This window comes from Zingiber officinale, chromosome 1A (genome assembly GCF_018446385.1).
Source record: "Zingiber officinale cultivar Zhangliang chromosome 1A, Zo_v1.1, whole genome shotgun sequence".
Lineage (NCBI taxonomy): Eukaryota > Viridiplantae > Streptophyta > Magnoliopsida > Zingiberales > Zingiberaceae > Zingiber > Zingiber officinale.
The window spans coordinates 193,617,908-193,643,424 of NC_055987.1; the positions used below are offsets into that span (position 1 = coordinate 193,617,908).

The following is a 25,517-nucleotide window of genomic DNA, read 5'->3' on the forward strand; positions in this document are numbered from 1 at the left end:
GTTGATGCTGTCAGGAGGGATCGATCGCTAGTCCCCACTGCACGTAGTGCTACTCTTCTGCTGGTTTTTGAGTTGTTGTTTCATTCTAGCTTTTCGCTATCAGACTTTGTGTTAGTTTTATTTTGGACTTACATATGGATATTGTATGGAATCTTTCCGTTGGATGGACTTTTAGTATGATTTGGATTTACTCTACTACATGCCTGCCTGGACGGCAGAAGAGGTAAGAAAAATCGGATTTGGGCTTTACGAGTGTAGTTGAGTAGGGTTGATTTCGAGTCAGAGTATTACTATGTTGTTTATTTTTATTAACTGCGTGGTTGTGACAGCCAGAGGCTGAATACATATATAAACTGCGTGGTGATTGATTTTATTTATTGTTGTTATTCCAGCCGCCTGTGGCTGAGGTATTTGTGAGATGTAGAAAAGTTTTAGATTGTCCACCGTACAGGGGAGATGCTACCGAAATTTTCTCGGACAATGACTTCTCTGGGACGTGACATCTTGACTTTAATTTTTACTTTGATAATTGATGTCGTACCAAATGACTACTAACTATTAATGGAATTAGTAAGATATGGAAGACAACCTGCTCGAACGACATCGAGTTGGACCTTATATACCTGAGATTGGATGGTAAACTCCCCGATTAATCGGATAGTAAGGTTGATTATCTGGATTAATGATAAATAATAGAAAAAATAATTTCATAAGACCCAAAAAAAAAAATCAAAAACAAAAAAAAAACACAGTAAACATAGGCCCCCTTTCCCTCCTCCCCTCGCGGCCTCGCCTCACATCTCGTTTCCTGTCCCGTGCAATCTACGCCTGAAATCGAATGGAGTCGCCGTTGACTTCTTCGCCGCTTCCGGAGTCTGCGCCGCCCCGCGATGTCATCTACGTCTTCTGGCACGAGGGGATGCTCGACCACGACACTGGCTCTGGCGTCTTCGACACAGGATTCGATCCAGGGTTCCTCGAGGTCCTTGATAAGCACCCGGAGAACGCCGACCGGGTGAGGAACATGGTCTCGATCCTCCGCAAGGGCCCCCTCGCCCCCTTTATCTCATGGCACTCCGGTCGCCTTGCCCATCACTCGGAACTTCACTCCTTTCACACGCCTGGTACTGCTTCTTCTTGACCTAGCTTATTCAGTCACTCGCCCCTGTGAATTATTTCGTATTTTGCATGTTTAGTTTGTCTTCTATTTCTCCTGAAAAACTTAAAAAGGCAGTTCTTTTAGTTAAAAAACGATAACTTGGAGTTTTTTGTTCTGAATATTGGTAGTGCTACAAGAAGAGAGGATTTTTTTGTCCTTCATGCCTTTGGATGTATCTGATGACGTTAGCTCGAAACTTTCTTAATGTTTAAATCAAATATCATATTTTATGTTTTTAAGTGCATAATCTGAAACTGATAAATCTATGTCGATAATTACTTTTCACATAAAGATTATATTTGATACAAGTATAAAAAGTTGAGTACTCATATCTGCCGAGCAATGTAGTCAACTTCTCGCTTGGCTGTCATCCAAATTGCCTGGCCCTTTCTTGTTGTACACGATAGTAGCTGCTTAGTTGATGCATGTTGCATGTTCAACTATCTCCATATGTTACTACTTTCTCGCGGAAGTTCATTTATCTGATGCTAATGCTCATCTTGTTTATGAAACTATGTACATCACAATTTATTTGAGATGAGATGAAACGTAGTTGCACTCTGAAGGAAAATGAAAAGAACTAAGAAAAAAGATGTAACAGAAGTTGAAGGGGAAAAAATGCTCATGGATAAGAAGCCAAGATGCAGAGAATCAGATGTGTGTGTCTAGGAATGATAGCAACCTTTTCTATTCTAATGGTAGTGTTGATCATAGTGCTTAGTGATTGTTTAGCACAAGAAATGCATCCTCTCTACTGTCATGGAGTTTATGAGGTACAGAGAAGTGGAGAACAGCATTTGCTCATCATCCATAGAATTTTCATGATTGGAAGTGTTCTATGCTGATTTTATTCTTCTTAGTTGATTTATGCTTGATATTCATGAATCTTAGACTAGAAGGGTGATCTGTTTTCTTGTTCATGTTTAACATAAATTAAACTATTTAACTGTTATATTTTTGTTTAAGACGACTTTATCTGTTACAGTGCTACAGATTGGCTAAAGTTATTCCATATAAAAATGACTAGCAAAGTAATTCTTATCAGTCTAGTTTATACACTTGAAATAGTTTTTTTCTTCAATTTCTGTATCCTTTAGAGTACATTGAAGAACTGGTGCAAGCTAATGTAGCTGGACATAAAGAACTCTGTGTGGGCACATTCATGAATCCTGGTTCGTGGGGTGCTGCTCTGTTGGCTGCTGGAACCACATTATCGGCGATGAAGCATATATTAGATGGAAACGCAAACCTCACTTATGCCCTAGTGCGCCCCCCAGGTCACCATGCACAGCCTAGTAGAGCAGATGGTTATTGCTTCTTAAACAATGCTGGGCTTGCTGTACAACTTGCTCTAGATTCCGGCTGCAGAAAAATTGCTGTAATTGATATTGACGTGCATTATGGGAATGGTACGGCAGAAGGTTTCTATCACTCAGGCAATGTCCTTACAATCTCCCTTCACATGAATCATGCTTCTTGGGGACCATCACATCCACAGGATGGTTCTATCCATGAGCTAGGTGAAGGAAGTGGGTTTGGCTATAATCTGAACATACCATTGCCCAATGGGACAGGTGATGAGGGCTATGGTTATGCAGTGACTGAACTGGTTGTTCCAGCTATTCAAAAATTTGAACCCAATCTTATTGTTCTGGTTGTGGGGCAAGATTCTAGTGCGGTGAGTTGTTGAATGGTGATACTGATGTTAAGAAACTTCATCATCTCCTTTTACAACTATAACACTATCTACTGATCTTCTTGATCTTCATGTTACCAATTTGATAATTTACTTATCTGTTATGTCGATTGTATATGAACTATGAACAATAGTGAACTGAAAAAGAAAATTTTCTTCTCGACGTTCATTAGATTAATCCGGGGAAAATTAATTATAGTCTGTTGGGCATATGTGATTTATCATTTTTCACTGATAGCTTCTGTTTTGTTTCAGTTTGATCCAAATGGAAGGCAATGCCTGACAATGGCTGGTTATAGGAAGATTGGTGAAGTAGTACGCATGTTGTCCGAAAGGCATTCAAGGGGACGCATATTAATTGTCCAAGAAGGAGGTTACCATGTCACATACTCAGCATACTGTCTCCATGCGACTTTAGAAGGTGTACTCGGCGTTCAAACCCCTCTACTTTCTGATCCAATTGCATATTACCCTGAAGACAAGGCTTTCTCTTTTAAGGTTGTGGATGCGATCAAGCAATACTGGAAAGAATGTATCCCTTTCCTGAAATAATTCTAGCATTGCTTTCATGAACCGATACTAGCAAGGTAATTAATTTGGCATTGAGCCTACCAAACTTGTGTGTTTCCTGTGAAGGATTGCTAACAGTTATGCTCTTAGTTAACTTGTCAACCTTAAGCATTTTGTATGTGCTCTTAGTTCTCAGCTATCGATTTCCATATTTGATGAATTTTCTACTTCCTCGTGGTTGCTTGAGGCCTTTGATAATTATGTTTAACTTTGTTCATGATTGCTATTCCATTTACTCAAATTAACAGATCTGTGATATTAATTCTAATCAGCAGGTTGGATTCACTTACATTTATGACAATGTGATCATTATAGTTACACACTCATGTTGAACAAGTAACACTGAATTAGGGTGATCTGTTCGGTTCCACGGTTGTAGTTATGTGTACTCATGATAAATAGAGCAGAAGTATTTAACAAAATTTTGTAATAAATTAATATTATCTATTAAAATATAGTTTTTGAATATAAATTGTTTTTATTTTTGACAAAATTAAAGATTTTGGCACTTAAGTTCAGTTTTCTAGTGGTGGTTCACTACATTAGAAGGAGAAACAAAACATAGCGGTAACAATATATAATGGGTTCTTTCTTCTGATTGGCGGGATCAATAGGTGGAGAAACAAATATATCATTTGGAGTTGTAGAATTACTAAAGTACCTTTAAATTTTTTTAATCATCTATCATTTTACTCTATAATTCTTAACAACATTAATTTAACTAACAAAAAATGTCATGCTACTTTTTTGTATTAACTAAAATAATGACATTAGTCGATTATGAGATATAGCCGGAAGTGCTGAAGGAGTTAACTCCGACAACACTGTTCCAGTTCAAGTTGAAATTCAAGTTCTGGATCAGAACAGCCAAATCTTGGAGCCACGAGCTCAGACCAACTAGGAACATTATAGCAAAGATGTCTAGGGCGGTAAACGAGCCAAGCCGAGCCGAGCTTTAGGGTATTCAAGCTTGTTTAATAAGATAACCGAGCCGAGCCGAGCTTAAAATGAACCAAGCTTTTGAAATGAGTGTTCAAGCTTGGCTTGGTTTATTTTTTATGAGCTTGAGCTTGAGCTTGTTTGAAGCTTGGCTTGAGCTTGGTTCGTTTAGATGTTATCAAACTCTCAATTCAAGCTTGGCTTGAACTTGGTTTGAGCTTGGTTCGTTTAGATATTATCAAGCTCTCAATTCAAGCTTGTTTGATTGTTTGAAACTTTTAATTGTTTGATTGGTTATTAAGATTGATACTTTAAATTTATTTATTTTATTTTATTTTATTATTTATTTATCATATTGAAAAGAGTTTTATTAATAAATATGGTTCGTGAACATTGTTCACGAACGTTGTTTACGAACATTAACGAGCTGAACACATACGAATGAAATCGAATGGAGTCGCCGACGACTTCTTCGCCGCTTCCGGAGTCTGCGCCGCCCCGCGATGTCATCCACGTCTTCTGGCACGAGGGGATGCTCGACCACGACACTGGCTCTGGCGTCTTCGACACAGGATTCGATCCAGGGTTCCTCGAGGTCCTTGATAAGCACCCGGAGAACGCCGACCGGGTGAGGAACATGGTCTCGATACTCCGCAAGGGCCCCCTCGCCCCCTTTATCTCATGGCACACTGGCCGCCCTGCCCATCACTCGGAACTTCACTCCTTCCACACTCCTGGTACTGCTTCTTCTTGACCTAACTTATTCAGTCACGCGCGCCTGTGAATTATTTCGTATTTTGCATGTTTAATTTGTCTTCTTTTTCTCCTGAAAAACTTAAAAAGGTAGTTCTTTTAGTTAAAAAAAACCATAACTTGGAGTTTTTTGTTCTGAATATTGGTAGTGCTACAAGATGAGAAGATTTTTTTTGACCTTCATACCTTTGGATGTATCTGATGACGTTAGCTCGAAACTTTCTTAATGTTTAAATCAAATATCATATTTTATGATTTTTTAAGTGCACAATCTGAAACTGAGAAATCTATGTCGATAATTACCTTTCACATAAAGATTATATTTGATACAAGTATAAAAAGTTGAGTACTCATATCTGCTGAGCAATGTAGTCAACTTCTGACTTGGCTGTCATCCCAATTGCATAGCTGCTTAGTTGATGAATGTTGCATGTTCAACTATCTCCATATGTTTAATATTTTCTCACGGAAGTTCATTTATCTGATGATGATGCTGGACGGATATATAATACCGAGCGAGCTAACCCATCCAAATATTAATAAGTACTTTACCGTTGCGCCACCTTCAAAAAAAAGGGTAGCCTGGTGCACGAAGCTCTCGCCATGCGGGGTCCCAGGGAAGGATCCATTGTACGCAACCTTACCCTACTTTTTGTAAGAGGCTGTTTCCAGGATCAAATATTTATAAGTAATTCATAATATTAATAAGTACTTTACCGTTGCGCCACCTTCAAAAAAAAAGGGTAGCCTGGTGCACGAAGCTCCCGCCATGCGGGGTCCCAGGGAAGGATCCATTGTACGCAACCTTACCCTACTTTTTGTAAGAGGCTGTTTCCAGGATCAAATATTTATAAGTAATTCATAATAAATTTTCGGATTGAATAATAAACTAGGTGAGAAAATAATGCTGAGCGAAATAGGTAGATCAGATATTTATAAGTAGTTTAAAATGAATTCCCGGACTGGATAATGAGTCAGACGGACATACAATGACGAACGAAATAAGCAGATCGGATATTCTTAAATAGTTTAAAATGAATTCCCGGATGGGATAATAAATCGGACGGATATATGATGTCGAGCGAAATAACAGTAATTCCTCAATATTAGAATCTGTTCAGAATGAATAGAGTTTAAAGTCGCAGTTCAATTGTATATGGTTTAACGTCGCAGTTCGATGGTAGATGGTTTAAAGTCGAGTTCGACTGTATGTGGTTTAACGTCGAGTTAAAGTCGAGTTCGATTGTATATTGTTTAACGTCAAGTTCGACGGTATATGGTTTAAAGTCGAGTTCGATTGCATATGGTTTAACATCGAGTTCGACGGTATATGATTTAAAGTTGAGTTCGACTGTATATAGAGTTCGGGGCTAGATAGATCTTTCAGATGTATTTGCCTGCACTTTCATTAAATGTATAAAGTATAGAACAAAATACATGAGTAAGTTACAGACGTACTTGTCAAGTTCTATAAGGTTGGAGATGGTTGACACTCCAAGGTCGCTTTAGGTTTCTTCCTTCTGTATCTCGGAGGTAATAAGAGTCTGAGATGAGCTTTTGCACTACCTTGAATGTCCTCCCCATTGTGGCTTCAATTTATTAACATCATCGACTGACTTAATACGTTTCCAAACTAAATCGCCAATCTGAAAAATATCTAGAAATAACCCTTCTGTTATAATTTTGCTTCATTCTTTAGCGATATGATATAAGCTGAGCTGCCGCCTTGTCCCACACTTCTTCTATCAAGTCGAGTTCCATAAGATGTTGTTGAACATTATCTTCATATCATAATTGCCTTCGGTTGGACTCCACACCAATTTCGATCGGGACCACTGCCTCACCGCTATAGACCGGGTGAAACGGAGTTATACCTGTTGATTCTCGGAGAGTCGTACGATATGCCCACAACACACTGGGTAATTCGTTTACCCAACTTCCCCCAACGTGATCCAATTTAGTTTTAAGTCCTCAGATGATCTCTCTGTTTGTTACTTCTGCTTTCCCGTTGATGCTCTATTGTCGACACTGTCGGATTTGGTGGCGACAATGTGCCCCCAGTATTTGCTTGTTGCTGCAAGGCTTTCTGTACTCAGGCCTCAACAATCATCTCTAATTCTTCCGACGTTAAAGAGATGGTGGTGAGTTTTCCAGTTTCTTCCATCTCGAAGCTTCAGATTCAGGTGAAGATTTCCACAGACGGTGTCAAATTTGATCATGTTTGAAGGCTAGGGAGATGACACACTGGCTTTGGTGGATGATTTGTTGATTGGTTGAAGACTCTCTGATCTGAGACGAAACCTTGCTACGATTCTGCACATACTCTGACGATCCAACAAAATGTTAGTGACCTAAGATCGGGGTGGGGATCCTTGACTAGACCCTCCGACGCTCAAGTCAATATAGTTTCCAGAAGGTGGAAGAAGAACAGTAGAGAAAGTGCTCGCGCGAAAGTAGGGTTCAGATGCAGATGATTGCGTACCTTGCCAACGGAAAAGATCTCCCCTTTTATACCACCTCACATAACCTTCGTAATCGTAAGGTGGTCCCCGATCTCTCAGAGTCGTTTGTTAGAAGATGGAAGAAGTATAACCTGGGTGTTGTGCAATAATCATCCGAGGAACCTTTTTCCAACCCACAGACGTGCCTCTTTTGTCGCTTATGGATTTAAGCTTTCGATGAAGTAATTGAAGGCGTATGCTATTGTAACCGATCAATCAATGAGGAAGTTTCAAAGGAATATTCCCCGAATGCTTGACAGGCTGCCGGCTGGAGCCTTGGAGTTAGAGGCTTGGGGTTAGGGTTTCCCTTTTGGCCTTTTACGTTTCCGCCTTTTCTGTTCCTGTGAAGAAAAAAATTAGGAAAACGGGATAAGGAGATTTATTTTCATTTGTTTGACTTAGGCCATCCCACTTGCCACTTGGTCCACTTTGGTTGGTCTTTGATTTTTTTTTTTTTTTTTAATTTTGTTTAAGTAAAACGGAGAATGAGTTGTGGCCTGTGCGATGGCTAGGCGCGCGTCGCTATGCCGCTGCTACATGCTGGTGCCTGGCGTCTAAGCCGAAGCGGCGACCAGGTTGGGTGACGCTAAAGCCTCGCCAGTTCCTCCTGCATCTGCCCCGGAATTTTACTGGCGTAGTGAGCGATAGCCAATTAAGTTGGGGAGGCTAAAGCCTCCCTTAGCCTCCCCTGTGCGTCCATCACTGGGTGTAATGGCTAAGGGTTAATTATCAGGAACTGACGACCTAAGCTTTACCTGACCATCCGCTTAACGTCTGTTTACCTATATTTACCTCCCTTCATATCCATGAGGCCAGCACTAGAGGGGCCGTTAAAGTAGCGAATATATATATATATATATATATATATATTTTTTTTTTTTTAATTTATGAAATTCTTCTCTAGTGTTTAAATCTTGTCAAGGAAAAGAGCTTTTCTATTTTCATTTTAAAAAATAGTTTGTGTCAACTTCAATTACTTCTTAACGATCAAAGTTACGAAAGTTTGGTAGGTTGATGATTTTTTAAAAGGAAAAACAAAGTGCCTTTAATTGGGCGTTTCGAAAAATTGAAACTCTTATGTGACTTTTTTTCTATGAAAGATCTTTTTAGGGATTTTGCCCTTTAATAATTAAATAAATAAATCAAAAAATATTTACATTTGTGGAAACGAAAACAATAAAGATTCCCCAAATCAAATACCAATCTCTGCGTGGCGATAAAGAGATCATCTTAGTCAGCGGAGAGGAAGGCCGTTGGCTCGCCAGTGAAGTAGGGAAAAGATAGCAAGTCTTCTTTTTTCCTTTGATCATTCCGCTGATCGTCTTGATCATGAGCTTGGATGATCTGAACAAGGTATGGGAGATCAAAACTCTCAAGAAGCCCGGTGAGGATAAGACCCGCGGGCTCCTTGACCGCATCGCCAAGTAGGTCCAGCCCATTATCCGTCGCCGCAAGTGGAAGGTCAAACTCCTCTCGAAGTTCTAGTATGTTACGCTTCTTTTGCTCTTCTTGTTCCTCTTCCATTTCTTCGACATTTGCTGATCGATTCTTTTGGGGGGTTGTTGTAGCCCGGCCAATCCGGCTCTTTTAGGGCTAAATGTTGGTGGTGGCATCGAGGTGAAGCTTCGGTTGAGGTGGCCTGGCGGGAAATGGGATTTCTTCCCGTTCGAGCAAGTTCTTGATACAATGGTCCATGAGCTGTGCCACATCATGCATGGGCTGCACAATGCCTTGTTCTATACAATCTGGGATGAGTTGCGCAAGGTGATTCCTCTTGGTCAAATTTTCTTCTCGTTATCTTTCTTAAAAAAATATCAAACTTTCCCTTATTTTTGTGTTAATATGATCGTCAATATTAAATCAAGATGAATTCATCCTTGGACTTCTATGCTTAATTTTTGCAGTTTTCTTAACATGAATTAGTGGAGGAAGACGTTTGACTGGCATGACTCTAATATTCTACATTTCTACTAGAAGCTATTGAATTGTCGATTGTATTTTCATTTTAATTGTTGAACATTTACTTTTCTTTTTGGTGTATCTATAAGAGATGTTAATCTTTTCTCGTCATAGAAATTTTTGTATACTAAAATTGTTTATTTTTTGTATTGATTTAATTAAAAATGAAAGTTTTTATAATCTTGTCATAGGGAAAAAGTTATTCCAACTCTCCATCTATTGCTGTTTTGTTAGCTCATACTTTTAACCCTAGTTTTCTCTTCATGTAGTGCTTTTGTGCAATCAGCAATCAAATATTTGATGATGACATGTCCAATAAAAGCACAATATCATTATATTGCAATGCCAAGAGTTTTTTTCTTTTTAAGTTCACGACTTTCTAAATTTTAACATAATTTTATATTCCATGTATTTATACAGGAATGTGATGAACTGGTTGCAAAGGGGATAACTGGAACTGGACAAGGATTTGACACTCTTGGAAGACGCTTAGGTGGCTTCTCTGTCCAGCCTGCAGTATCGTCGCTCCGGCAAGCTGCAGTTGATGCTGCAGCAAAACGAGCTCGCACTGGGGCTTTGCTACCATCTAGACCAAACAGATTAGGTGGAAACAGTGAAATCATGGGTGCGCTTAGTCCAATACAAGCTGCTGCCATGGCTGCAGAGCGAAGATTGTATGATGATATATGATGTGGATCTGTGTCAGAAGAAATCAATGTAATAGAAAGTATCATTGAAATTTCTAAGCATCCTGCTCCTGAAATAGGTCAGTCATCAAATTCTAATGGGGAAAAGAAAGGGGATTTGGGTGGTACTGGTAAAATTGAGAAAGGATGGACCAAATTGCACATTAAAGGCAAGGGTGAAGAGTATACATCTAATATCACCTTTGATAGGGCAACAACGCCAGGTGGGTCAATGTCACCTTACCCCAAACACGATACAGACGATAAGGTTATTTGGGAGTGCAGCAAATGCACTCTATGCAATCAAGTATGTGCTCTTCTCCCTATTCAGTTACTTGTTGGCAGTGAACTATTGCATTTTGTTTATTCTTTTTGTTTTTTTGGCAAAGCTGAACTTATTATGCCCGTGTCCATTTTGAGAAAACTATAATGTTATTTTTTTTGTATGGTTACTTTTTGCACAAATTGATTCACCAAAATTTGCTAATTTTGCCACTTGTATTGTTATATGCACACGAGTTACTTTTCCATTTCCATCAATGTGACACCTTTTAGTTTATAACAAAGTAAACTTTTAAGTATATGTCCAACATCAATTTGTCATGATATTCTCTAATATTTAAGTGGGTCGTATAGAATTTATCCATCCATTGAACCTATGCAACTTTAGTCATAGTAATATTCAATTCTCTTAATTCATTTGAATTACATCATTTAGAGTTATGTTTCCTCCTACTATTCTTCACACTTTCATCTCTATTAACTTGTCTAGCTATACAATATATAGCTTTGCGTAGAGCTAATGAAGGGACAAGATATGACCCTAAATAGTTAGGAAAAAAATGACTTTTATATATGACTTTAAAAAGTTTGGTTTGCATGAAAAACTACATATTACTGCATTAACTTAAGCTAAAACGTAGTTGTTTTAAAGGTATCTATTGCAGGCTCATTTTTTTTTTTTTTTTGTTAGTGAGCAAAAAGTTTAATAATCAATGCTCTTTTTTTGTTTATTTTTACAATTTTTAATACTATATGAGAGGGTTCTCACCAAATTGATACACCTTGTGCCCATGCTATTTGTTTTGTTTTGACATCTTATTTTGTTTTCTTCTTGAAAACATTTCAGCTTAATGATCATAATTTTTCTTATTTTAGTTGGACATGAGTATTTAATCTTTAAAAAATTATTGTGCAGTATTAGATGCTTCTGAAGAACTAACTTTTGTTGTTTGCTTCCTCTTTCTGATTTGCACACTCGGGTCTCAATAGCCTCTGGGACTAACATGTGAAGCTTGTGGTGCCCCAAAACCAAAAGCAGCTGAGTCTACATTTAAGACCTGGTCGTGCAAATTTTGTACTCTAGAGAACAACACTAAGCAAGACAAATGTTCAGCTTGTTGCCAATGGAGATATTCATATGGCCCACCTTTAGATACTTAGATTGCCATAGAGTCAGTTATGGAGCTTGAGTGATCTGCTTCATATATACTAAGTGCCAGATGAGCTGTGTATGATATTTTTCTAAGATGTTACTTGTGTTTCCGCCATGACAACCTCATTTTGAAATACTTCATAGCACTTTTTAGGCTTTTATCCATCCTGGTTCTTAGAATGAGTATTTGTTTTTATTCTTTGCGTACCACACAGTTCTTTAAAATGAAATTATACGGAATCAATCTTTATAGTTCCTCCATCGTTTGTATAATAATTGTCACATGCTTGTTTCATAGAGGTTTCATCAAACAGCTCTCTGATAGCAATTTTAGGGGATGTATGTTAATATGGAGACAGATTATCAAAAAATTGCAGACTATTTTTGTAACTCATATTGTGGTATTTTCTGTGGATTTGTTGAACAACACTTTCAATTAACAAAAATGTAGACGTTATCGTTAACCTAGGCACATGCTCGTTAGATTGGTTAGGTTCTGCCTGCGTTTAAAATATTTTAAACCTAACTAATTACATACATGTAGATCTCCTACACTCCTTTTCAAGCTTTCATTATTATTATTATTATTTTGTGATAATATAAATATCTAGCTCTTTGAATCAAATTGAGGTGATCAATTTAGTTTTACAGATTTTTTTTTTATTGATTATCAGATTAAATCAAAAGGTGTTCACATATGTCGGTCCGTTTTTTTTACTTGAGAGAAAAATTCTCAAGCCGCCGTTTGGAAAAAAAAAACAAAAGGTGTTTATTATTAACCTAGCAATACGTTTGCTTGTTAGCTTGTTTTTGGTCGAGCGTTAATGATTCATTAACAGGTATCCGAATCTATTTATACCTCTAATAATCTTAAATGTCAAATAATCAAATAAGTGATTGAATCCCATTGACTGTATGGAAATCGAGCTAGAGTTTTTTTTTTTTTTTTGAAATGGTACACCAATATTAATCCAAACTGAAATATAAACATTTTATTAGTACTAAATAAGACTATGATAAATGTTAGTAACTTATACTTATTATGGGACATTTATATATTATTAGTAAAGAAGCAGAAATGTTTTCAGCAATATGAACTTGAGAACTTTGATGAAATAGCCCTTTGGTTGCTTGGAGTTTTGTCAGAAGTTCCGCCAATGAATATGTCCTTTTATTCATATTGTAGTTCAAGTAGAATTGCTCAAAACTTTTGGGCAGTGTTTGGAGAATGATATCGACCTGGGTTTCCCCATTGATTTCAGCTCCAAGGATTTGTATCTCATTTTAATGAGCCATCATTTTAAGGATATGATCCCTTACGGGTGTCCTCTCAGTCATGGTAGTCGTCATCAAGTTTCTCATAGCCTCTTGCCTGGTAGCCCGATTCTAGTGTCCGAAGAGTTCCTTGAGATTGTACATCATGTCATAGGCAGTGGACATGGTCTGATGCTGATGTTGTAGCACATTTGACATTGAAGCCAAAATGTAACACTACGCCATCTCATCCGCCTTGACTCATTTCTTATGTTTCTCAATCTACTCTTCACTAGAATCGCTATCAGGCACACTAGGATAGATATCAAAAAGTACAAACTTGTAACCTTCAGCAGTTAAGACAATGCCCAAGTTTTTTTTTTCTAATCAATATAATTGGGACCAGTAAGTTTATTTTCTTTTAAAATAACAGTAAGAGGATTGAAAGCCATTTTGAAATCCTGAGAATCACAAAATAAAATATTTGGTCAAAACTTTAGAATATAAAATAATATTGATTCCTTAAACAATATAATTTTGAATTCACCAACACCTCAAAACACCGTGAATTTCGCATGCCACAATAGTGTGGACGTATACTAATTCAAACATTTGTAAGAGGAGGTTTTACCTATTAATTTTATTATCTTGTCAACCTAACTTTATGACAAATAAAATTAATAGTTGGTTTAACTTTGTCCACACAAATAATAACAGTGACTTCGATGGGAAGGATACTATTAGATGCGCTTAAGTGTATACCATTACTTGATACTTAGTCTATTAATTAGGATTATGCCTCTTCAGATAGAGAAAATCGCACACACCTAAATAATTTACTATAATCATCCATAAAGGAGGTTTGATCTAGTGATCCGCAAACAAACTCATCCGATCTGGAGGAAGACACTTAAAGCCAACGCGTAAGTTTGAGTGCATCACTTACAAACCAGTAATGGAGATCGTAGAATTTATTTAAAAATCTCTCTCCCACTTAGTTATTTAAAAATGAGGAATTTTAACATGCACACACATCACAACACATAAAAATAACATATAAAGGCAATAAATATGAAAATAAAATTTCCAACTATTATGGCCTCATCCATCGTTGTCCTCCAATATGCTGCCAACCTTAGCCGCCAGCCCCTAGCAAGGTGAGGAAGAGAAAACCTAGCCGCCGACCCTAGGAATCATGTCGTCGCGTCTATCTTGCTTCCTTCTTCGCCACGCCTTTGGTTCTTAAAGTAGCACCACGCATAGCAAGGATATAAGGCGCAACAAAAATAGAAAATTACATTCATCGATCCTATATTTCACAAGGGAATGTACATGTAATCTAGATCGAACAAAAATATAAAATAAACTAATACTACAATGATTGTATTTAATAATTACAATCATGCACACACAAAATTCTCTCGACATGTCCGAGGGTTTAAATCACATACAAATAGACATAGGCCATAATAGTTGTAACTAGGATGCCTGCAACCACAGAATTAATCTATTTTGCATATCCTACTATTATCCTGCCTAAATTATACATGAACGGTACATAATTTAACTAAAAATCAAACACACAGAGGCAGAAAACTTGCTCTGATACCAATTTGATGGTACTACTTGGAATTCTGTTCTATTTCCCCTGTATAAAAATTTATACAAGCACAAAACTTTTTCTATCAACCCATGTGTTCTTCAGAAGTTAAACCATATTTTACAGAAGTTGATTAAATATCTATTTCAAGGATTAGCTTCCAGACCATGGTGAGGCACTCGACCTTCTTGGGTATGAGATCATCCACCACTTTCTAGAGAAAGCCTTTTAAAAAAATTGAATATTTAAACTCCTTACAGTAACCCCTAGGTTTAACTACAGAGAGCCCAATCGAATCACAAGATCGTTGGCCTCTTGTGTTGATATTTCAGGTTCCATAAAGAAAACAAAACTAGTATGCAACGAAAACAAAATAACTAGTTGTACCTTTTCCTTTGTACTCAAAGACCTCTTGATCTTCTGCTGTATTCCTCTCCTCCTCTTTGGCGTCATGTGGGCGACGATCTACCTGTTAGAGTGTATACTAAAAGCCTAGCTTTTGGTATAAATATTTATCTAGAAATAAGAATCACATTGGTCAAATGTCTACATTTATGATAAATGTAGTTGTTCAATTAATTTATATTGTAGATAACATGGTGTGTGGTGTCATACACAGAAGATCATGTTATCGGTTCCTTATAAATTATAAACAGTAGCTCACGACCAAAATGGAAAGGAACAAACCATTGGAAGGTCGTAGTGTAATTAGGTATTAGTTTATCTTAACTATATAATTACACTAGTACACTTAGAGTGTATTGAGTAGGACCATTTGAGGTCGTTCCTTTTATACTGACTTAATGAAGGAACAAAGACCTCAGCTATTATGGAAGTGTGTGCTCTTAATCCTAATATAATAACAAGCACATATATTTGATATTTATTTCTTTAATTTATCAATGGGTGAGATTTAGTTCGATGAATCAATAAGCCCGATAATTTGGGAAATGATATCACTTATAGTGTGTTGTTGATTATAGAAGGAAACTGTGTCCTAGTGATCAAGGTTGAGAATGTCCCCAAGAGGAGCTCATAAGGATTGTCATGTTAAACCCTGCAGGTGGACTTAGTCCGACATGACGATGAAGTTGAGTGGTACTACTCTTGAAGCTAGATATTAATTAAGTGAGTTGTCAGTAACTTACTTAATTAGTGGACATTTGTTATCTTAAACACAGGGAGACTAACACACTCATAATAAGAAGGAGCCCAAAATGTAATTTGGGATTGGTGCGGTAGTTCAATAATAGTTCATTAGTGGAATGAATTATTATTGATGAAATTAAGTTGTGTGTTCGGGGCGAACACGGGATGCTTAATTTCATCGGGAGACCAAAACCAATTCCTCCTCTCGGTCCCTATCGTAGCCTCTAGTATATAGAGATTTATACCCACCGCATACCCACCTTCTTACCCATCCAATGGGGCCGGCCAAGCTAGCTTGGAACCCAAGCTAGGGCCGGCCAAGACCAAGTGGATGAGCCATGTAGGTGGCCGGCCAAAGCTTGGGTCCCAAGCTTAGGTGGTCGGCCACTAGAATATTAAAAAGGATTTTATTAAAATTATTTCTTATGTGGATATCATGATTTTAAAAGAGAGTTTAAAAATTAAAAATTTCCTTTTATAGCTTTCTACAAAAGATTAAGAGAAGAGATTAATCTCTTTCCTTATTTGTAGTTTAAAAGGATGGTTTTAATTTTTGGTAAAAACTTTCCTAATTTGTAAATCATCTACATGTTTAAAAGAGAGTTTAAAATTTGAAATCTTTCCTTATTTGTTGATTAAAGGAGGATTTTAAATTTTAAGAAAACTTTCCTTTTTAACCATGTTCATGATTTAAAAGAGAGTTTAAAAATTAAATATTCTCTTTTATAAGTTTCTACAAGAGATTAAGAAAAGATTTGATATCTTTCCTTATTTGTAGATTAAAAGAGATTTTAATTTTTAGAGATAACTTTCTTTTTATCCACATGTTTAAAAGAAAAATTTTAATTTATAAAATTTCCATTTTATTAACCAATCATGAAGGGATGAAAATTATTGGAGAAATTTTTTATAAATTTCTAGAGACAAATTAGGAAGTTTTAATTAATTAAAACTCTCCTTGTTTGTAGCTTTAATATGGCCGGCCATATGAATTGATGAGAAGAAAATTATTTTTAATTAAATAAATTTTCTTTTTCAATGGCAAAAGAATTAAGGAAGTTTTTATTAAATTTTCCTTATTTGCCAAGACCAAGGATTATAAAAGAGGGGGTAGAGGAGGCTTCATTGTGAATAACTCTATTCTATTTTCCCTCTCTTTTCTCCTTGGGTGTGGCCGGCCCTTTCTTTCCTCTCCTCTCCTTTGTGTGGCCGAAACCTTCTCATGGTGGAGATAGCTTTGGTGGCCGGATCTAAGAAGGAGAAGAAGGATAGAAAAGAAGCCTCTTTTCTAGCATCCCTTGGAGCATGGTGGTGGTGGCCGAACCTCTTCATCCTAGGAGAAGTTTTGATGGACGAAACTTGTAAGGAAGAAGAAGGTGCTTGGTGGTTCTCATCTCGAAAGATCGTTGCCCACACAACGTCCGAGGTTAGAAGAGGAATACAATAGAAGATCAAGAGGTCTTTCTAAAAGGTATAACTAGTAATTTTTCTTTCCGCATCATACTAGTTACTTTTGGAAATAATACTAAATACAAGAGGCATACGATTCTAGTGTTTCGAATTTGTTTTCGATATAGTGTTCTTTTGTTTTTTTTTTTTGTGATTTGATTGTTCTTTTCGGTTAACCTAAAGTTATTTTAGAAAATTAAATATTAGCTTTCCTTAAAAGGTTTTGTCTAGTCGGTGGTGGTTGTTCCCATATCCAAGAAGGTCATGTGCCTCGCTACGTCAGTACTGGGAACCAATTATGGAAATTAATATTTAATGGAATTAATAACTTAGGTGATTTGGATCAAACGTGTAAAGTTCCGCAGGAGATCCAAGTCAAAACCTAAAAGAACAAATAAATTAAGTTTTGTATCAAACGTGTTAAGTTCCGTAGGCGATCCAAAATTTAATTTAAAAGAACACATGGTAGCTAGGAAAAGGTTCAGACCTTTGTACAAAATTTTTGTACAGTGGAACCTCTAGGTTTTCCGAGTAGCAACCAACACTACCAAGATGCAAAACCACCCTTCTGCTTCTCTCAAACTTTTGGCCACCAAGGGATAGAGCTAGGATAGGGAACCTTCTTCTTCTTCTCCCTATCTTGGAACCCGTCGGCCACCAAGGAAACTTGAAGCTTCTTAATGCTGCTGGCCTTAGGTGGAGAAGGATGAGGAGAATTAGAAGAGGGGGCCGACCACAAGGAGAATAGAAGAGGAATAGAAATTGTATCTATTTGGGCACCACCTCCTCTTCTTTTATAATCCTTGCTCATGGCTAAAAAGGAAAGATTTTAACAAGATTAAAATCTTCCTTTTTATTCCTATTGTAGCTGACCCTTGCTTGGGTAACAAGCAAGGCTTGTGGATGGCTACTGATACAGCGATAAGGTGAAGGCCACCTGGCAGGAGTCAAAGGCCACGGGGGAAGTCAAGGTCAAAGGCGAAGTCAACGGAAAGGCTGTCATTGGCTGAACGACGCTCGCCACCAGGGGGTCGAGCAGAACCAACCGCCTTTGTTGCTTGTGTTGGTTGCTACTCGGAAAACCTAATGGTTCCACTGTACAAAAATTTTGTACAAAGGTTTGAACCTTTTCCTAGCTACCATGTGTTCTTTTAAATTAAACTTGGATCGCCTGCGGAACTTAACACGTTTGATCCTAAGTTTAATTTATTTGTTCTTTTAGGTTTAGACTTGGATCTCCTGCGGAACTTAACACGTTCGATCCAAATCACCTAGGTTATTAATTCCATTAAATATTAATTTCTAAAATTGACTTCCAGGACTGCATGGCGAGGCACATGACCTTCTTGGATATGGGAACAACCACCACCGCCTAGACAAAGCCTTTTAAGGAAAGCTAATATTTAATTTCCTTAAATAACTTTAGGTCAACCAAAAAGAACAATCAAATCACAAGGAAGAAAAATAAAAGAACACAACATCGAAAACTAATTCGAAATACTAGAATCGCATGCCTCTTGTATTTGGTATTTTTACATGGATATAAAACTAACATGATGCGGAAAACAATATTAGTTATACCTTACTTAGTAGATAATGAATGACCTCTTGATCTTCTACCGTATTCCTCTTCTAATCTCGGACATTGTGTGGGCAACAATTTTCCAAGACGAGGACCACCTAGCACCTTCTTCTCCTTCCTTCAAGTTTCGGCTAAGCAAGACTCCCAAAGGATGAAGATCTTTTTCCACCAACCAAGCTCCAAGAGATGCAAGCTTTCTTTCCTTCTTCTCCAAGCTAAAATCCGGCCACCACTTGATCTCCAAGGAGGATGAGAGGTTCGGCCACAAAGATGGAGAGAAGAGAAAAGGAAGAGGCCGGCCACACCAAGGAAGAAAAGAGGGAGAAAAATAATAGAGGTTGTTCACCTTGAAGGCACCCAAACCCCCCTCTTTTATAATCCGTAGCTTTGGCAAATAAGGAAATTTAATTACAATAAAATTTCCTTAACTTTCCTTGACATGAATTAATTAAGAAAAATTAAATAAAATTTTCTAATAGATCATGTCATGGCCGGCCACATCATGGAGAGCAAACAAGGCAATTTTCAATCAACAATTAAAATTCCTTATTTGTCTTCGAAAATTTTAAAAAATAAAATTTCCCTTTAAAATCCCTTCATGGTTGATAAAAATAAATTTCTATAATTTTAATTTTTCATTATGTGAATAATTTACAAAGAAGAAAAATAAAATATCCTTCCAATCTAAAAATAAGGAAAGAGATTTAATCTCTTTCTTTAATCTTTTATAGAAACTTATAAAAGAGATATTTTAATTTTTAATCTCTCCAATAAATTATATCTTCCACATAAGAAAATTTTAAAATTAAAATTCTTTTCTAATTTAATAGGGCCGACCACCTAAGCTTGGGTTCAAGCTAGGGTCGGCCACCCATGGACCAAGGTGTGGCCGACCCTAGCTTGGTTCTCAAGCTAGCTTGGCCGGCCCCTACACCATGGGTATGAAGGTGGGTATAGGTGAGTATAGTACTTTATAACTAAGAGGCTATGATAGGGACCGAGAGGAGGAATTGGTTTTGGTCTCCCGATAAAATTAAGCATCCCGTGTTCGCCCCGAACACACAACTTAATTTTATCGATAATAATTCATTCCACTAGAGAACTATTATTGAACTACCGCACCAATCCCAAATCATATTTTTGGGCTCCTTCTTATTATGAGTGTGTTAGTCTTCCTGTGTTTAAGATGTCGAATGTCCACTAATTAAGTGAGTTACTGATAACTCATTTAATTAATATCTTAGTCCAAGAGTAGTATCACTCAACCTTATCGTCATGTCGGACTAAGTCCACCTGCAGGGTTTAACTTGACAATCCTTATGAGCTCCTCTTGGGGACATTATCAACCTAGATCACTAGGACACAGTTTCCTTCTATAATCAACAACACACACTATAAGTGATATCATTTCCCAACTTATCGGGCTTATTGATTTATCGAACTAAATCTCACCCATTGATAAATTAAAGAAATAAATATCAAATATATGTGTTCGTTATTATATTAGGATTAAGAGCACACACTTCTATAATAACTAATGTCTTGTTCCTTTATAAAGTCAGTATAAAAGAAACGACCTCTGATGGTCCTACTCAATACACTCTTGTTGGTGCAACCTTAGGTCAAGGTTGACCTGGTTGACCAGACTCGAGTTGACTTGACTCGAGTTGTGTTTTGATGTTTGACGAGTTATGTTTGACAATGTTTGACGTGAACAGAAAAGTTGTATCTTGATGTTTTACAAGGATACAAGCTTGGGAGATTGTGGATGCAACCCGTGGTCAAGGTTGACCTGGTTGACCCGAGGTGAGTTGACCTAACTCGGAAAAGTCCAAGCAGGGAGCTTGACACGGGAAAAGTCCAAGCAGGGAGCTTGGCATGGGAAAAGTCCAAGCATGGAGCTTGGCACGGGAGAAAGTCCAAGTATGGAGACTTGGCACGGAGAAGTCCAAGTATGGGAACTTGGCAAGTGGAAGTCGGAGAGGGCTCGGTAGCTCGTTCTCCGGACTAGGTCAGAGAGGGCTCGGTAGCTCGTTCTCTGGACCGGAAGTGAAAGTCCTGGTGAGTGAAGCCAGGCAGTCGAGAAATCCTGGTGAGTGAAGCCAGGTGAAAATCCTAGTGAGTGAAGCTAGGTGAAAGGGAAAACCCTGGTGAGTGAAGCCAGGCAGATGGGAAACTCTGGTGAGTGAAGCCAAGTAAAAGTCCTAGTGAGTGAAGCTAGGCAGATTGGAAGTCCTGGTGAGTGAAGCCGGGCAGATGGAAAACCCTGGTGAGTGAAGCCAGGTAAAAGTCCTAGTGAGTGAAGCTAGGTGAAAGTCCTGGTGAGTGAAGCTGGGCAAGGGAAAAATCCAGATAGATCAAGGGTGATCGGACATCTGGTGTTGGAAAGACCAAGTGGGTCAAAGGGATTGACCGGACACTTGTTGGGGAGTCTTAGCAGGTCAAGGGAGTGACCGGATGCTAAGCATGATGTACCAACAGGTCAAGGTTGACCGGATGTTGGTTTGGAAGGTTTGGGACTTGGTTTGGGCAAAAACCAAGCTCTGGATCGATCAGTGGATCGATCCAGTGATACACTGGGTATCTGGATCGATCTGGTGACCGATCAGTAACCAAACAGTAGCCTACTGAGTGTTATCTGATCAGTCTGCAGACCGATCAGGAAACAACGATCAGAAGGCAAGAAGTTCGGGAGAAAAGGAAGGGACATGCATGCTGATCGGTCCCTGGACCGATCAGAGGAAGCTCTGATCGGTCCCCAGGACCGATCAGGGTCTTCCTGGACCGATCAGGAGATGTTCTGATCGGTCCAGCCCTAGCCGTTGGCTCACAACGGCTAGTCTTCTGTCTTCTGTTCTTCGCAGGTACAGTACAGGTTGAGTGCAGGTTATAAAAGGAGTTCAAGGGCTTCTACAGTGAAGCTTCTCTTCTTCTTCCTACTCCTGACTGTGATCGAGCTTTGTTGAGCTCTTAGCTTACTGAGCTTCGTGTGAGCTCCTTCTTGAAGCTTCGGGTGAGCTTTCCTCGACTGATCAGTTGCTGCTGTGAGTTTCCTGAAGTTGCTGCTTCAGATTCCAGTCGACAAGAACAGTAGGCAAGCTTTGTTTTGTACATTCATATTGTCTTCTGTTTTGTGCTGTATTTTTGTACACCTTTCTTGCTGTTGCAAGAAGTTTCTGTGGCGAGGTTTCTCCACCCAGAAGGAGTGTTCTTATTAGCCGGTTTTCCGGAGACTCATCCACCGACGGATTGATAGGCTTCGTCCACCTTACGGACACGCCGAGGAGTAGGAGTTTCATCTCCGAACCTCGTTACATCGATGAGTTTGAGGTTTGCTATTCTCCGTTGTCGTTTCTATTGTTTATTTCCGCTGCGCTAACCTTGATTTGTAGAAAGAAACAAACGATTTGGGGCGGCTATTCACACCCCTCCTCTCTAGCCGCGACCATCGATCCTAACAACTCTATGTGTACTAGTGTAATTATATAGTTAAGATAAACTAATACCTAATTACACTATGACCTTCCAATGGTTTGTTCCTTTCTATTTTGGTCGTGAGCTATTGTTTATAATTTATAAGGTACTGATAACATTATCTTTTGTATGTGACACCACATACTATGTTATCTACAATATAAATTAATTGAACAATTACAAACAAATATAGATAATTTGACCAAATGTGATTCTTTATTCAAAATAAATGTTTACAAAAGCTTAGACTTTCAGTATACACTCTAACAGCTTGGCCATCTCTGAGACAAGGAAGTAGAGCCAAGGTGTCCCTAGTCAACACAAGGCGTCCCGAGCCGACATAACAAGGCGTCTTGAGCTAAGACAAGGAAGCCGAGCCAAGGCGTCCCGAGCCAAGACAAGGAAGCCGAGCCAAGGCATCCCGAGCCAAGACAAGGAAGCCGAGCCAAGGCGTACCTAGGTGAGATAAGGAAGCCGAGCCAAGACAAGGAAGCCGAGCCGAGCGGTTCACCGAACGGACACACACAGACAAGATAGAGCCTTCTCCATATCTTCATGGGAGAGTGTGTCGCCGACTTCGAGGACGAATTATAGGAAGATCGTACAGCCGAAGCTTCCACTGGCATGCCAGAGATGTGCTCAGCTCGTTAAGGTATTGCGTCAAGGACGCTTTACTGTACTTTTTCGACACATCCTTTCAGGAAAAACTTCGAGAGGCACTCACGCATCGAGGAGCGTGCCTGCTCACCCTCGACGCTCTATATAAAGGGGGGTCCAAGCCACCGACGGAGGTACGCGCACACATACGCATCCACGCTTGTTTACTGTTCGTTTTATTGTTGCTCCGCTTCTTCTCGCCGCTGATTATTGACTTGAGCATCGGAGGGCCATCGCCGGGGACCCCTTCCCTGGCTCGGCACTAACGGTGTTTGTGTTGCAGGCCTAGGCGAAGTCTTCGTGAAGTCAACAGGAGTGCCACCTTCCCAGCAGGCCATCTGACCTATTTCCAAACATGATCAATTTGGCACCATCTGTGGGAACTCAAGCTGCATTCGGAGTGACCTAGATGGAAGACGCTGGATGACTGCACACGGTGACGCTCACGCAAGAGGAGCTCGATATATTGGTACAAGCTCGAGCGACAAAGATCGTCGAGCAACAGCAGTAGCAGGCCTTGGCCGAGCGCCGAGCACAGCAATCGGCGGCCTTGGCAGTAGACACCCGAGTGGATCAAGCGTCCGTTCGGGTAGTCGATAGAAGGCCGACCGACACATGTGGCGAGGCACCTCCGGCTCCAATCCCGTTCCACCGCGCTCTCTTTCAAACGCCTTCATAAGAGTGGGCGTTAGCGCATCAAGACCATGGGTCATCCTCAGAGGATGCTCACGTTCGGGACGCCCGAAAGGGCAAAGCACCGAGGAGCGACGCGTCTCCCGAGCGGATCAACCAGGAGATCCTCAGAGACCCTCTGCCTCGACACTACTTCCCTGTGGTGATCGGGAGCACAATGGGATGACCGACCTGGATGACCATTTGGACAAATTTAACAACACCGCCACCCTTCATTAGTTCACCGACGGGGTGAAATGTAGAGTCTTCCTCACCACCCTCTCCGGCTCAGCGCAAAGGTGGTTCAGAAGACTGCCGGATGGCTCCATCCTAGGTTCAAGGACTTCCGAACGACGTTCCAGCACCACTTCGTGAGCAGCAGGCGCCATCAGAAGATGAGCGTCAGTCTCTTTGCGATGAAACAAGGATCCAAGGAGCCACTCCGAGCGTACATCAAGTGCTTTAATCAAGTGGCGATGGACATCCCCTCGGTCTCCTTCGAAACGATGATAAACACCTTCACCCAAGGGCTGGTGGAAGGGGAGTTCTTCCGGGTGCTCATCCGGAAGCCGCCGTGCGACTTTGACCACCTCCTCAAGAAGGCAACGGAATATATCAACGTGAAGGAGGCAAAAACAGCCTGGAGGATGGAGACGCCGACCGAGCCAGCGGCGACAGCGGATCGCCGGCTGACCGGCAGCCATCAGGCGCCCAAAGGGCCAAGGGCGGAAGGATCACGACCACATCAGGAGAGCCGGCCACACGACGTTGAGCATGTCGCAGCCGGTCGGCCAAAAGGGCACAGGGCAAAGGTATGAACTCCTATGTTTTGTACTTTCCACCAGTTAACCACGCACCACACCAACGACTACGGCGGGATGAAGACGAGCGCCAGCCAACCGGCGCCGAGGAGCTATTGGCCTCAATCCCCCCCCACCAGATCGGCAATATAGATGCCGATCGCCCGAGTGGAGTCATGAAAGGACGCCCGAGCAGCGTCACCAACATGCGCAGAGGAAGAAGGCCGATCCCTCCCTAACCTCCACACGCCGAGACCATTCTGCCGCTCGGGAGGCGGAAAACAAAAGCAACGCCTCCTGGGGGAAGATAGGAATGATCGCTTGTGGGCCGACCGGTGGTGATTCGAATCGAGCCAGGAAGTCGCACGCTCGGCGCCTCGAGATACACGCTGTTGGGTGCAGCAAGGAGCAAGCCAAGGGGCTGGAGATCAGTATCGTCTTTAGCGACTTAGAGGGAGTGGAGATCCCTCACGACGATGCCTTGATCATCCGAGCGGTGATCGCCAACTACACCATCCACCGGACTTTCGTCGACACCGGAAGTTCGGTCAACATCATCTTCAAGAAGGCGTTTGACCAGCTATAGATCAACAGGGCCGAGTTAGTGCCCATGGCGACCCCACTCTATGGGTTCACTGGCAACGAGATCTTGCCGATCGGCCAAGCGAGATTGACCATCTCGCTCGGTGAAGAGCCACTGACGAGAACGCGGACCACCACCTTCATTATGGTGGGTGCCCCCTCAGCCTATAATGTCATTCTGGGCCGACCGACCCTTAATGAGTTTAGGGCAGTAGTCTCAATCTACTGTCAGAAAATAAAGTTTCCGGTAGGAGACCGGGTGGGAGAGGTGCGAGGTGACTAGTCCGTCGCTCGGCGCTGTTACGTTGAGATGGTAAAGACGGAGGCAAGAGCCGCGCGAAAGACGCCAAGGCTGGAGGTGAATGCCATCGGTAGGGAGAGGCCTCCAACTCTTGAGTACGATGAAAAGGAGGAGGTTCAGATACACCCCAGCTGAGCGGATGCCACAACCTTCATTGCGACCGATTTGGAAGTGGGTCAAAAGGAGGAGCTGATTGCCTGCCTCTAAAACAACCACGATGTCTTCGCCTGGTCGACGCACGAGCTACCAGGCATCTCCCCAAAAGTAGCTCAGCATGAGCTACATGTCCGACCGGACGC

General features: G+C 40.2%; 1 protein-coding gene and 1 pseudogene across 6 annotated transcripts; both read left to right on the forward strand.

Moving 5' to 3' along the window:
- The first annotated feature begins 758 nt into the window (after positions 1 to 758).
- On the forward strand, positions 759 to 11,861 carry LOC122038998 (histone deacetylase 8-like). Of its 6 annotated transcripts, XR_006127983.1 has the most exons (7): positions 759 to 1,124; positions 2,257 to 2,837; positions 3,111 to 3,276; positions 3,354 to 3,442; positions 9,187 to 9,382; positions 9,998 to 10,570; positions 11,536 to 11,861. XR_006127983.1 is itself a non-coding variant. In XM_042599003.1 (4 exons), exons 1-4 carry the CDS (start codon positions 839 to 841, stop codon positions 3,425 to 3,427), a joined length of 1,107 nt encoding a protein of 368 aa, XP_042454937.1. In that variant the 5' UTR covers positions 759 to 838; the 3' UTR covers positions 3,428 to 3,592. The 6 variants fall into 6 exon arrangements, 2 of the variants coding, with proteins under 2 accessions (XP_042454937.1, XP_042454935.1); XR_006127981.1 differs by having other exon boundaries at positions 3,111 to 3,442; XR_006127984.1 differs by lacking the exon at positions 9,187 to 9,382.
- LOC122009120 lies at positions 5,833 to 10,693 on the forward strand (annotated as a pseudogene).
- Positions 11,862 to 25,517: the final 13,656 nt, after the last annotated feature.